The 13,534-nt window shown below is 33.8% G+C and overlaps 1 protein-coding gene across 4 annotated transcripts in view; it reads right to left on the bottom strand.

Annotated features, from left to right (window-relative positions):
• The window catches only part of CDK13 (cyclin dependent kinase 13), a 130,712-nt gene that overhangs the window by 26,537 nt on the left and 90,641 nt on the right, over positions 1-13,534 (bottom strand). For all 4 annotated transcript variants that reach the window (XM_018046992.1, XM_018046994.1, XM_018046993.1 and 1 more), the window contains exons 6-7: positions 13,211-13,400; positions 11,882-11,938 (exon numbers count right to left, since the gene is read on the bottom strand). In XM_018046992.1, coding sequence (XP_017902481.1) covers positions 11,882-11,938; positions 13,211-13,400 — 247 coding nt within the window. The remainder of the gene's footprint in view (positions 1-11,881; positions 11,939-13,210; positions 13,401-13,534) is intronic.

Raw genomic sequence — 13,534 nt, 5'->3', positions numbered from 1 at the left:
TCTGGAACTCTCTTGCTTTTTCTGTGATCCAATGGATATTCGCAATTAGATCTCTGGTTCCTCTGCCTTTTCTAAATCGTTTGAACATCTGGAAGTTATGGTTCATGTACTGCTGAAGCCTGGCTTGGAGAATTTTAAGCATTACTTCACTAGTGCGTGAAATGTGTGTCATCGTGCAGTAGTTTGAACATTCTTTGGCACTGCCTTTTTCAGTCCTGCAGCCACTGCTGAGTTTTCCAAATTTGCTGGCATATTGAGTGCAGCCCTTTCATAGCATCATTCTTTAGTTATTGAAATAGCTCAACTGGAATTCTATCACCTCCACTAGCTTTGTTTGTAGTGATGCTTCCTAAGGCCCCCTTGACTTCACACTCCAGGATATCCTGTTCTAGGTGAGTGATCACACCATCGTGGTTATCTGGGTCATTTCTGTGTATTCCTGCCACCTCTTCTTAATCTCTTCTGCTTCTGTTAGGTCCATACAATTTCTGTCCTCTACTGTGCTCATCTTTGCAAGAAACGTTCCCTTGAGATCTCTAATTTTCTTGAAGAGATATCTAATCTTTCCCATTCTATTGTTTTCCTCTATTTCATTGCACTGATCACTGAGGAAGGCTTTCTTATCTCTCCTTGCTATTCTTTGGAACTCTGCATTCAGATGGGTATGTCTTTCCTTTTCTCCGTTGCCTTTAGCATCTCTTCTTTTCACAGCTATTTGCAAGGCCTCCTCAGACAACCATTTTGCCATTTTGCATTTCTTTTTCTTGGGGATGGTCTTGATCACTGCCTCCTGTACAATGTCATGAACCTCCATCCTTAGTTCTTCAGGCACTCTGTCTATCAAATCTAATCCCTTGAATCTATCTGTTACTTCCACTGTATAATGGTAAGGGATTTGATTTAGGTTATACCTGAATGGTCTAATGGTTTTCCCTACTTTCTTCAATTCATGTTATGAATTTGGCAATAAGGAGTTCATGATCTCAGCCACAGTCAGCTCCTGCTCTTGTTTTTGCTGACTGTACAGAGCTTCTCCATCTTCGGCTGCAAAGAATATAATCAATCTGATTTCTGTACTGACAATCTGCTGATGTGCATGTGTAGAGTTCTCTCTTGTATTGTCGGTAAGGGGTGTTTTCCTATGACCAGTGCATTCTCTTGGCAAAACTCTGTTAGCCTTTGCCCTGTTTCATTTTGCACTCCAAGGCTAAACCTGCCTGTTACTCCAGGTATCTCTTGACTTCCTACTTTTGCATTCCAGTCCCCTACGATGAAAAAAACATCTTTTTTGGGTGTTAGTTCTAGAAGGTCTTATAGGTCTTCATAAACCGTTCAGCTTCAGCTTCTTTGGCATTAGTGGTTGGGGCATATACTTGGATTACTGTGACACTGAATGGCTTGCTTGGAAACAGAGATCATTCTGTCATTTTTGAGACTGCACCCAAGTACTGCATTTCAGACTCTTGTTGACTATGAGGGCTCCTCCATTTATTCCAAGAGATTCTTGCCTACAGTAGTAGATATAATGGTTATCTGAATTAAATTTGCCCACTCCAGTCCATTTTAGTTCACTGATTCCTAAAATGTAGATGTTCAGTCTTGCCATCTGCTGTTTGACCACTTCCCAATTTACCTTGATTCATGGACCTAACGTTCCAGGTTCCTATGCAATACTGTTCTTTACAGCATTGGACTTTACTTCCATCACCAGTCACATCCACAATTGGGTGCTGTTTTTGCTTTGGCTCTACTTCTTCATTCTTTCTGAGTCATTTCTCCACTTTTCTCCAGTAGCTTACTGGGCACCTACTGACCTGGGGCTCTTCATCTTTCAGTGTCATATCTTTTTGCCTTTTCATACTGTTCATGGGGTTCTCAAGGCAAGAATACTGAACTGGTTTGCCATTCCCTTCTCCAGTGAACCACATTTTGTGAGAAGTCTCTGCTATGACCCATCCGTCTTGGGTGGCCCTACACAGCACTGTACATAGTTTCATTGAGTTAGACAAGGCTGTGGTCCATAAGATCAGTTTAGTTAGTTTTCTGTGATTTTGATTTTTATTGTCTGCCCTCTGATGGATAAGAATAAGAGGCTTATGGAAGCTTCCTGATGGGAGAGACTGACTGCAGGGGAAACTGGGTCTTGTTCTAATACCCGGGACAATACTCAGTAAATACTTAATACAATTTTATGTTGATAGGCAGGGCTGTGTTCTCTCTCCAATTCAGGTTTATTCTGTGAAGAACCACTGGCAATAGGTGAGAGACTTTATCATCTTCTAACAATAAAGACATATATATGTGTCGTCATACACATAGACATATATCACATACGTCTTTAGATCAATTCTAAACTCTTTCTTTCTTTCCAGATATTCTCCAAATCACAAGGACATAAAGCTATATCAGGAAATTCCCCAGAACGGCTGTATTCCAAGCCAGGCCACCTGAGGTTGGCTTAAACTTGGACCAGTTTGGGAAAGGATAAAAAGGAGCATATAATTTACAAAGCAATTCCCTCTTGCCAACTGTAGGCCTGAAGTTCCAAGCAGCCTGCTTCCACACAGCCAAATTTCTCCAAATAATTTAAACACTTATACTATAAGGCATTGATCTAGACATCACAGCATTACCACAGTTAGGACTATAGTAATAGTGTACCAAATCCAGGAAAAAAGAATACTTGACCTTGTGAAAACAGAGAAGATAGTTGGTTTTCAACAGCCAACAAGCATTAGATTTTTCTAACATTACTAAATTACTTTCCTTAGTGATTTTTGCTTGTTTTTACTAGCATCACTTCACATAATGAGGAAGTTTCTTATACTCTAGCTATTCTAATTAAGCTGGATTTAACCATTTAAAAATATGTTCACCTCTTGATGTCCTACCTCTTTAAATTTGAAGTGCCTTCCCATTTTACTCTCACTCAAACCTATACCTCCTTTAAAACACAGTGAAAGATCCGTCTCCATGAGGTCTAATCTCTTTTTAACAACAGATTTATTTTTAAAGAGAGATTTATTTTCATATTCTTAAACTTACACAATACTTACCATTGTATTGAACTATTTTGTTTTCTCTATGTTCCAAGAAAGTCAAAAGGCCTCAGAGACCATTCTTTATTATGAACCCCACAAACTAAGCCCAGAACAGTGCTAAGACATAGGGAAGAACTTTTAATGTATATGGCCCCAACTTTAGATGATATATAAGAATTAGCTGGTGGCAGAGGGGAGGCAAAGTATTAGAAAAATATGGTAAGTAGTTTTCTAAAACATTTCAAGGGTCTGTGAGCATATGAAACCTGTGGTCTTATTACTAAGGTACAACCAGTCTCAAGAAAAAAGTTTAAATTAATTAAAATGGTCAAGTAAATAGTTAACTTTTAATCTTTTTATGTTTAGAAATGTTTTTAAATATATATTTTTTTTAAAGGGTGAAATATGTGGAAAGATTATACAAATTAAGATTAGTAAAGTTCATATTTAAATGAAAGATTATTTTACATAGTTTAAAAAGAAACAACAGATCCAAAATGGATCTGCTACTTGTGTAAGCCCCACAACAGCAAACCAAGACTTAATATCTAACCTAATTGCAGATTCAAGCCATCCCAGAAACTTCATCTTAATCAATCAGTCTGGAATTTCCTGGTCAGCACTAGTGAGGTAATCTGTCACACAGACACCCCCACCATCCCTTAAAGGAAAACAACCTTGCTACAACCAATCTGCTTTCTGCTAGTGTAACTTCCTTGTCCCTGCCCCCTCTGCCTTTAAAAATCTTCCATTTTGTACAGATTTTTGGAGCTCCTTTCTACTTGCTAGATGGGATGCTGCCTGATTCATGAAGTGCTTAATAAGCCAACTAGATCTTCAAATTTACTCAGTTGAATTTTGCTTTTTAACAATACTATATAACAAGTTCTATGCAACATTCAGAAACAGTCATCTTTAGCAGTTAAAATTAGACTAGTTCACTTTTTTATTAACTCATCAAATTCAGAAGTGAAAATATTTAGTACATTTTCAAAAATGATTAACAGAGACTAGTGGAATATACTTCCAGGTACACAGCAAAAGAATTTAATGTATACCAATTAGCAGCTTTTCCAAATATATCCAAATGCTTAGTTTCTATCAGAAGAAAAATTAAAACTATGTAAATACTGGAAACATTTAACTGTAAATCTGACACAGAAAGTTCTATTTTAAAACACTAGTATAATCTATATTGTGAAAATACTTTCTTTATGAAGTAAATATTCAAACTGATGTATACACTTTATAAAACAAAGTACCATTCAGGCATTTCTCTTTACATTCAATTAAGTATCAACAGAACAGAGATCAAAGATTATCAGTAGTAGATTCCAACACTGCCTTTAAGACTGGGGGCCTTAGGGACCTTGTGATGTGGTTATGGTCTTCCCTACCCTACTGCCCCACAAGCAGCACTGTACTTCGAACAAAGCAAGCACTGCCTTAATGGTGCATCCCCAGGCAGGCAGGCAGCTCGGTTTTCTGTCTGGTCTAAACAGGTAAAAGGCAAGGCAGATGATCAGAGCAAGATTTTAGGCCCATGATGTATTTAGAAATTCTGGATAATCCAAAGTAAAATTCACAAACCATAGTTGATAACTTTGTTAAAGATCCTCTTAAGAAATGAAAAAAGAATCACATAAAGGGAAATAACTAAATAAGCTCAAAAATACTTCACTTTTCCAACAATACATGAAGTCTACACTTAATTCTTTTAGAGCAGAACTTATATGAGGAAAACATGGGAAGAGTTCAGCTAAGTAAATTCACTGTATGACCAAATGTCATGTATCCTTCAGAATCTACTACATAGACACCTACCAAAATTACAAAAGAAATCTGGGACATATTTAATACCAACCCTAGTTCTGAAGTCAAAAACCCAGGAGTCATCTTTGATTCTCTTTTCCTTCAAATCTCATATCTAATCTATCAACAACTCTGTCAACTCTATAACCGAAGAGATCCTACAACCATTTTCCACAATTACAAGGAAATCTGAGTCACTGCTCACTTTGAGTACAAGTCACTGTTATCTTTTCTCTGGTACTCCTACAAGTCTCTTAACTAGTTTCCCTGCCTCCATTTCTAGCCTTCTTCCCCCATTTTTATGGTTTTTAAGCATAAAACCGGGTCGTATCAGTCAGCTGCTTAAACTGTCCAGTGATTTCCCACAGTAATTAAATAAAATTTAAACTTTACCTCTGGTGTTAAGACTGTAATCTGCAGCACCTGTTACACTGGGAAACATCTTGGCCCCTTAACTTTGCAAGTCTGTTTCCAGGCCTTGCAGTTGCTGAGTTCCTTCTATTTGGAATGTTATCTGCCTAGATCTTCATTAAGTTATTCTCTTCTCATCACTCAGGTCTTAGTCATTTTTACTTCACAAAGAGTTCTATCCTACTGTTTTAGCTAAAATTACCCTAGCACCCCCCTGCCCCCGCCATGCTCACAATGACCCTTCAGAAACTATTTTATTTGCTTTTTAGTATTTAGTACTTTAAATTCTTTCTTCTACCCAATAGGTTCATGGTCTACCTTCTTTCATGACCGTGTAAATGAGACCAGGGACTTGGTCAATCTTTTATATCTCTTAATACGTAGCCAACAGGTATTACCTGGGTAGTGTTTGGAATATAGTAAGTACTTATTAATATTCTTAATCAACTGATTTATGCCATAACTATCAATATATAACAATAAACACAATCTTTTCTTCATGCCTTTTTCCCATTCCCTTCTAATTTTATCCCACTTTCCTCCTTTTGATATTTTCTTAGAAAAATAAATTTCTGTATCATAAGATTGCTACAGAAAAATGTAAGTAATTTTTTTTCCAATTGCTGTCATCTTAGGATCACTTGTACATTATTACACATGTAAATTTAGAAGTCCTATAAATACCTATGTCTTAACTTATAAGGAAATTTATTATCTTGCAAACCTGCTTCCCATTTCCTGTCTCAGCAAACAGCATCACAGTTTATGGCAGAGACTACAAAGCTGTTTCCTAAAATCTGTTCTTCCTTTCTTGATAGGAGCTGCCCACCTACACTACATCTCCCATCCTCACTCCAGTTAAGTATGGCCTTGTGCCCAAGTTCTTGCCAAAGGAAAGTGAACACAGGTACCATTTCTAGCTTGGCTCACAACACCACTCCTTTCTCTTTTCTAGATTCAAGCTGACAGACATGGTGACAGACTTGGAAGGCATGTGAAGACAGACAGCAAATCTTCCAATCTGGATCCTTAAATGACTGCGTGAAGCAGAGTCAACACTTCATCTAATAGTATGGTAAAATACTCTCAATTTTGCATCAAGGTAAAGTAACAACTATTCCAGATTACTGAGTGAGAAACACAAACTTCTTATTCTTTAAGCCACTGAATTTTGAGGTTCTCTTTGTTATAAATTTAGTTTATCCTAATTAGTAAGTCATTTATTCAGTTCCTTAAGCAGAAATCTTACCATAGGGGTAAAGGCAGGAATATGTCTACCAACATGTCAACCATCAAATTCTAACAATTCTGTATCTTATGATGAAATTAATCTCCATCTTTACAACAGCTATGCCCATTGCCTAGTTTAGCTATGATTATCCTACTGAGGTTTATTCAATAGCTTTATAACTGATTGCCCTTGCATGCAGGCTTACAAGGTCAATTTACTTTCCAAAGTGCAGCCAAAGTGATAATATAAAATAAAATGCCGATGTTTAATGCAATACACACTGCTGTCTCCAGGAGAATATCCACACGAGACCTGTAAAATTACTTGGTTCTTGCTCTGACTACACTCGACTATCATTTCCCTAAGAAGGCTGAGCAAATGCTCATTTCTAGAGCTAGAAGATAGAGCCAAGGAAAGAACAGGACTGCAAAAGAACTTTAAAAAAGACAGGGGTGTTTTAATTATATTTCAAATGTTGTAATAAACATTGCAAGTAAGTTTTTTAAATCTATTTTTAAAGTTAATACTGACCAGAGACAACAAAAACTATTGTTTTATTAAAGTCAGAGAAAAACTCATGATAATTTACGCAAAACTTTCACAAAATTGTGTCATGCCTCAGTTTTATCTTAGTGCTTAATGAGGAAAAAGCAAACATAGAGAAAGTATGCAGACAGGACTCTAAAAAAAAGAAAACTCAAAGGTAGGTGGAATTAGCAGAGAATAAGGCCAATCTTGAATTACCCAATTTAGTAATCATTTATAGTGTTATCAAGGGAATATTTCATGGTATGATTAGGATATTGTGTTTACAAATGTAAAAACAAAAGTATAAGACACTGAAACTGTTTTGAAACTAGGACATTTAAATTCCAAGAAAGCTAAAGTACTGATGTAATAATGAAAATAGATCATCCAAAGTTACACAAATAAATGAAAATCCAGAGTCCTCAAAACTAAACATTTAGAACTTGGTCTACTGGTTTGGCTACTCACAGTCAACATCTTAAAGATGGTTTTGCTTAGATCACAAAGAGAAAACACAAACTGAAGTGACATCATACATCTGACTTTTTTTTTTTTTTTTTTTTGCTTCATGGACTAAAAAAATTGTGGTACTGACATGTCTACCCAGTCTTCTCACACACACACAGAAAAAAAACAAATTCACCCCTACTAAAAAAGAAATATCACTGAAAAATATACACTGAGGTTCTTAGTGTTACAGAATAAATTAATACTTTAAAACACCCCTAAAAATAAAAAAAGAATTTTTATTCCAATTTATTCCCACAATTAAATTCCAAGCAATAAATTCCATAACCCAGCAGACAGACACACATAAAATCCCTCAGACATTAAATTAGAAAACAAAAAACAGTAACTCTAACAAGCTGTTACTCTTAGATGGCTAGAAACTAACTTTGTAAAAATCCAGAAATAATGGTCTCAACATTGAATATTCTGATTTTCAACTTCTACTGAGTATCTTCTGCAAATAAGTCTCATTAACAGTTTTTTTTGGGGAAAAAAAAAAAAGCAGAAACTATTTCTTTAGTCCACTAGGGAAGTGACACCACCACCAGTTATTTTTCAAAGCTTCTACTTTAATGTGGCTAATAAGGTAATAAATTGTAAAGCCATCAGACTTATAAATAATTTTCATGGTAAATCACAGGTAATTTTAAATATCTGATGCTATCAAAATATTATTAGATAGATAAGGTGCTTTAAGGGAGATTCAGAAATGGAAGTATCACACAACTTGCTGGAAGACTAAATGAGTATATTTATTTGGCAAAAATAAAATATAACATTTGAAGGGCCAACAACTAATCTTAATATAATTAATACAACATATTCAAGGATCAGAATTAATCAAGCAGTTACCATGAAAGTGTTTTATGTTTTAAAGCATATAAAACACAAAAGTTTAAAATAATGATACCTGTTTTTAAATAATTATAATTCTAGCTCTAGTGAAAAGACAAGAACAGAAAAAGCCAGCCCTAAGGAGGCAATTAATTCTGAATATAATTTCATCTAGAACCTGGACAAGCAGCAACAGGTGGCTCTCCCATTCATACCCTACATAGGTTTGGGAAAATTTAGTTTGGGCTTTAATGGCAATCTTATGAAAAGCCTCTAGATGGCGATATTGTCTTCAAATGTTTACAAATCTTTTATTCATGTTAACTTTCAGAACCAAGAAATAATACATGTTTTTCAATAAACTATAAATATCTTAGGTATTTGAAATTCTTTATCTTAAAAGTTGAGAATAATGAAATACAGAGAGATTAACTGACTTGTTCAATATTCCATAACTGGTAAAATAGCAATGCCAGGCCTAGAGCCAAAGTTTCCTGATTTAGGCCTAAGGATTTTGAGTTCTTAGCATTGAAGAAGTAAATGTTCTAAGCTATAGTTTCTTATCTAAAAGTGAAATTAATTTCAACTTATATACAAACTAGATATTTTTCTTCATATGAGTCAATCACATAAAGAGAAAAAGATACCCCATTACTTGGAAAAGCACTGGGGCCAAGACCTAGTAAAATAAACACTCAGAAAGAGGGTTTATCATTGTGGCTCAAAGTCTTGGGAAAAGTTGGACCTAAACAAGCTACTAAAAAACTGAACAGATATGAAAAAATGGGGCAAAAACTCCAATTCTCAAGTTCTTTTTTTTCCCCAAAGCCAAATAAGGCAAAGCATTAATACTGATGTTCAAAGTGAGAAAATGATTCTACAGCTTTAAGGGAATTATTTTCCCCCTAGTTTTAGCCCAGTGGTTCACCTTCTTTCTATTGTAGCACACAGGACAGAATAGATTCATACTGGTCACCCTCTACTTCATGTTCAATTCCTACACGGACTAGCTGTAGCTCTGTCTAGGTTTTCTCACTCAAAAAAAGACATACCAAATCAAATAACAGTGATAAGCTGAAATTTGCTCTATTTTAAAACAAAAAACCCTAGGATAATTTCTTGAATACTTCATCCTATCTGTAATAGCTAATTATACTCAGAAAGCTTTTCAAAGTTATCTTAATATTTAGATCGGGGTATTATGGTTTCTTTCTGGTTCTAATAACAAAGAAATATGGATGAAAATCATTTGCTGTATATTTCAAGGAATATCTAGAGAATTTGGGATACTACAGCGAATCTGCTAAAGGCAGTGAATTTCAGTATTATTAAAATTTACTAGAATAATATGTTTAAAGTCATTCCATTAAGTTAAGCCTACTTATTTACTGATTTTAAAGAAATCAGAATTATTTGAATCTGAAAAAAGTAGTTTTTTAAAACTGCATAACCTTGAAGGATAGGATATTTGCTTGTAAAACAAAATGATACACCAAGTTTTTAACTTGCAAATTTGAATAAGGAGAAAATTTCAGTATACATTACCTGAAGATGCAAAGTTAAGGGATTTTAAATTTTCCATTCAGCAAGACAATGAGGACCAAGTCTCAGTTAACATGCCAAACCCCTGACACTCCACTGAAACCCAACATTCCATTAAAAAAAAAATTCAATGGGAGAGAGGATTCAGACATAAAATTTGGCTCTCTAGGTTTTCTGGAACATACTTATTCCATGTGGACAAATATCTGCATAAAAAGAATCATCAGATGGAAAATGGTAATTTAGCTGTTCTCCATCTCCACTGAAACCTAACATGAAAACAAGAGGAATAGGATTTATAGTCAAAGTACGAGAGACATATACTTGTATTAAGAAAGGATAACCAAACTACAATGAAATCTCAGTGAACCAGCTATGCAAGCGAAGTTTTGGATTAAATACACTTATGAACCTATGCTAAGAGTCAGACACGACTGAGTGACTTCACTTTCACTTTTCACTTTCATGCACTGGAGAAGGAAATAGCAACCCACTCCAGTGCTTGCCTGGAGAATCCCAGGGATGGGGGAGCCTAATGGGCTGCCGTCTATGGGGTCGTACAGAGTCGGACACGACTGAAACAACAGCAGCAGCAGCATGAACCTATATATTTCTTTCCTTCAAATTCTATCAAGAGGCATTATTATATAGCATGGAAAGAATAAATAAGTGGAAGTTGGAAACTTCAAGCTACATACTCTAGATGATATTAACCAATACTTTTGAATATTTCAAGTCACTCAACCCTTTCTGGGTCTGTTTTCTCAAATGGAAATGAAGCTGTTAAGCTCTAGAACAACTTAAGCAAACAAGCAAAAGCATACAACCTTTCCTTTAAATATTAATTAGGTAAAACAAATAAAGGCAGAAAAGCTAGGGCTAAAGTACATATAGGGGACTGGAACACTGTCCATACCATGGTCTGAGGTTAAAATGAACTCTAATGTATCCCAAACATACCATCTAAAAATCACTAAATTCTAAAAATAATTTTCAGAATTATGTCACAGGCACTACAAGATTAAAATATAAACTAATTTTTAATTCTAAAAAAATATTTTTAAAAAGAATTTTTTTTCAAGTAACCAGAAACTGGCAAACATTCAGTGAACATAAATACCTATTGTTAAGAATTCCAAATTAACTGACACTTTACTATATCCAATTATGATTACACTAAGTAATTATAGAATTGTCATAAAGAATTTACATATATATAACATATATCAATTTAAAGAAACAACACTGACAAGAAAGGAATGGGCTAAACTGGAGATATTAAACCCATTTAAATTCAAAGTTTATCTACATAAGCTGCACTATTTCAGAAAATATTTTATTTTGAAATTCCGTATTATTCTTCCGAGACTAATCCTAGTAAAACAAGTCATATTTCAATACCATCATCCCTTGGAGCTAAATGGGATACAAATCCCAACCTTAGCCAGAGAGACTCCACACAAAGAAGTAGGTTGTTTAAGTAAAAGGTTCTAATGAACTTAAAAGAAACAGACACAACTACAGATATAACTACTATTAAAAAAATGTTTAAGGAAGTTTAAAATAATAACTAAAACAGAAAAATAAGCTTTAACATGTAACATAAACAGCATTTACTAAGGTTTTTCACTAAACACAAAATTGTAAACATCTTAATGTCTAAATATGCATTAGAAATTTAAGCATGAATTCTTTTTAAAATATTCCTAAGCTCATTTAAGAAACTTTTAAAAGAAAATTATATTTAACTCGAGATATTAAAAGTATCTTTTATTTTTACATTGATTTAATGTACAAATTCTTATAAATAAAATAGTCAATCCAACATGATATAAAACATTATTTCATGTATTTAACCATGAAAAGAAAATTTCCCATTTGTTAAAAAAATAAAATATCAATAAGGTATTCTTAATATAGCTTCTAAAACTGGTCACTAATGTCTACAATATTCATTTGAAAATATTCTTACCTTTCTTCTGAGCTATACAATCGGGCAAGTCCAAAATCTGCAAGCTTAATCTGTCCTCTGATGGAAGTAAGATAAAATAAACAAAAAGTATTAGTTTATTCTGAATTGATGGTACACATTCTCTTCTATTTCTAGAACTAACTAGTAACTCTGATTGCACTGCAGTACCCAAGGCTCTATAGGAAAAGGCAAATAGATAAGCTTACAACAATATAAGGCAAAAAAATCAGTACTTTTCTTTGGATAATTTCAGCTACTATTACACCAGTACTATTATTATATATATTATTATACATAAAAGTACTAATATAACAAGTTTCTCAGTATTATCCAGTTCCTATTTAGAAAAGTACGCTTCAATAAAAATTAACAAAGTGAAGTAACTTGAATTACTTTAGTAATAATACAGATTACCTGTTCAATTCCAGCCAAAAATGCACAAAACCAAATCATATCATTTTAAATTTATTTAATTTTCCAATTCTTAAAAGTGACTACATGCTCTACAGAATACTTCCTATTGACCAAAATCAGGATCAGGCATGCCTTACTTTAACAAACAGTGGCAATTACAATAGAATTATCAGAGTTCAGGTTATGCTACCAGTAAAATATTTAACATAAACATTGAATATATATGTAGGTATGTATGTACATGTACATAAACACTTCAAAAATAGTTCACTTAAAAACTGTGACTTTTTTTAAAAAAAGATCCAAATTAAGAAAGATTCTAAAATCCATTTTTAATCTAAAACTAAAATTATATTGTTAGAACCATTCATATCATTTGGAAGACTATCACACAAGGTCAACTAAGTACTGGGAGCCGGGAGGTGCTTATAATGCTCAGTAGTCTTCCCTTCCCTTTCTCTTCTCCACTGAGGTATGACAGTTGTTATTCAGCAACAACAACAAAAGGAGGGATTAAATAGTTTTCCCAAGTTCACTTAAACTAGTATATAGTTTAAGGATACTAGAATATTGATTCAAACTACTCTGTGGATTCAAACTCAGGCCTGTGACTCCTCAATCCCTATAAGGTTAAAGAGACTCTAAAGTTCTTTAGAGGTTTGATCCACTTAATTCTATTAAATTGCTTAGACTGAGAAGGAATTTCAACAAGTCAACAAAGTTTATCCCACATATATTACAAACTATTATGGGAAGTTAATTAATTGAAGTATATTTAACACAACTTGAGATGTAGTCCAAACTGTAATACTGATGTTAAAAATATTTTAAACAATAAAAAACTAATTTTTAAATTTCATCAAGGTAGATAATATATAAGATTCATTTTAAATATATGTCAAACTTTTATCATACCTATTGTTTAGAAGAATATTTGAACATTTAATATCTCGATGCAAAAAGTTCTTCTTATGACAATAATCCAGACCTTCCATGAGCTGTCTCATAAATGACTTTATGTGATTTTCATTAAAATGAACCAAGCCTGATTCCAACAGTCCCATCAGATCATGGTCCATATATTCAAACACCAGATAAAATGCACCTAAGAACAAGAATAATTAATACATTGAAGACTTTATTCTTATAATTTTATTACAGCTTCAAAATTTTTAAAAAACAAAGTGCTGGGGAGAAAACTAATCCTTTAAAAGAACTGATACTTTTGCCATTTAATAA

Source organism: Capra hircus, chromosome 4 (assembly GCF_001704415.2).
Source record: "Capra hircus breed San Clemente chromosome 4, ASM170441v1, whole genome shotgun sequence".
NCBI classification, from domain to species: Eukaryota; Metazoa; Chordata; class Mammalia; order Artiodactyla; family Bovidae; genus Capra; species Capra hircus.
This window is presented reverse-complemented; position numbering and strand designations above follow the sequence as displayed.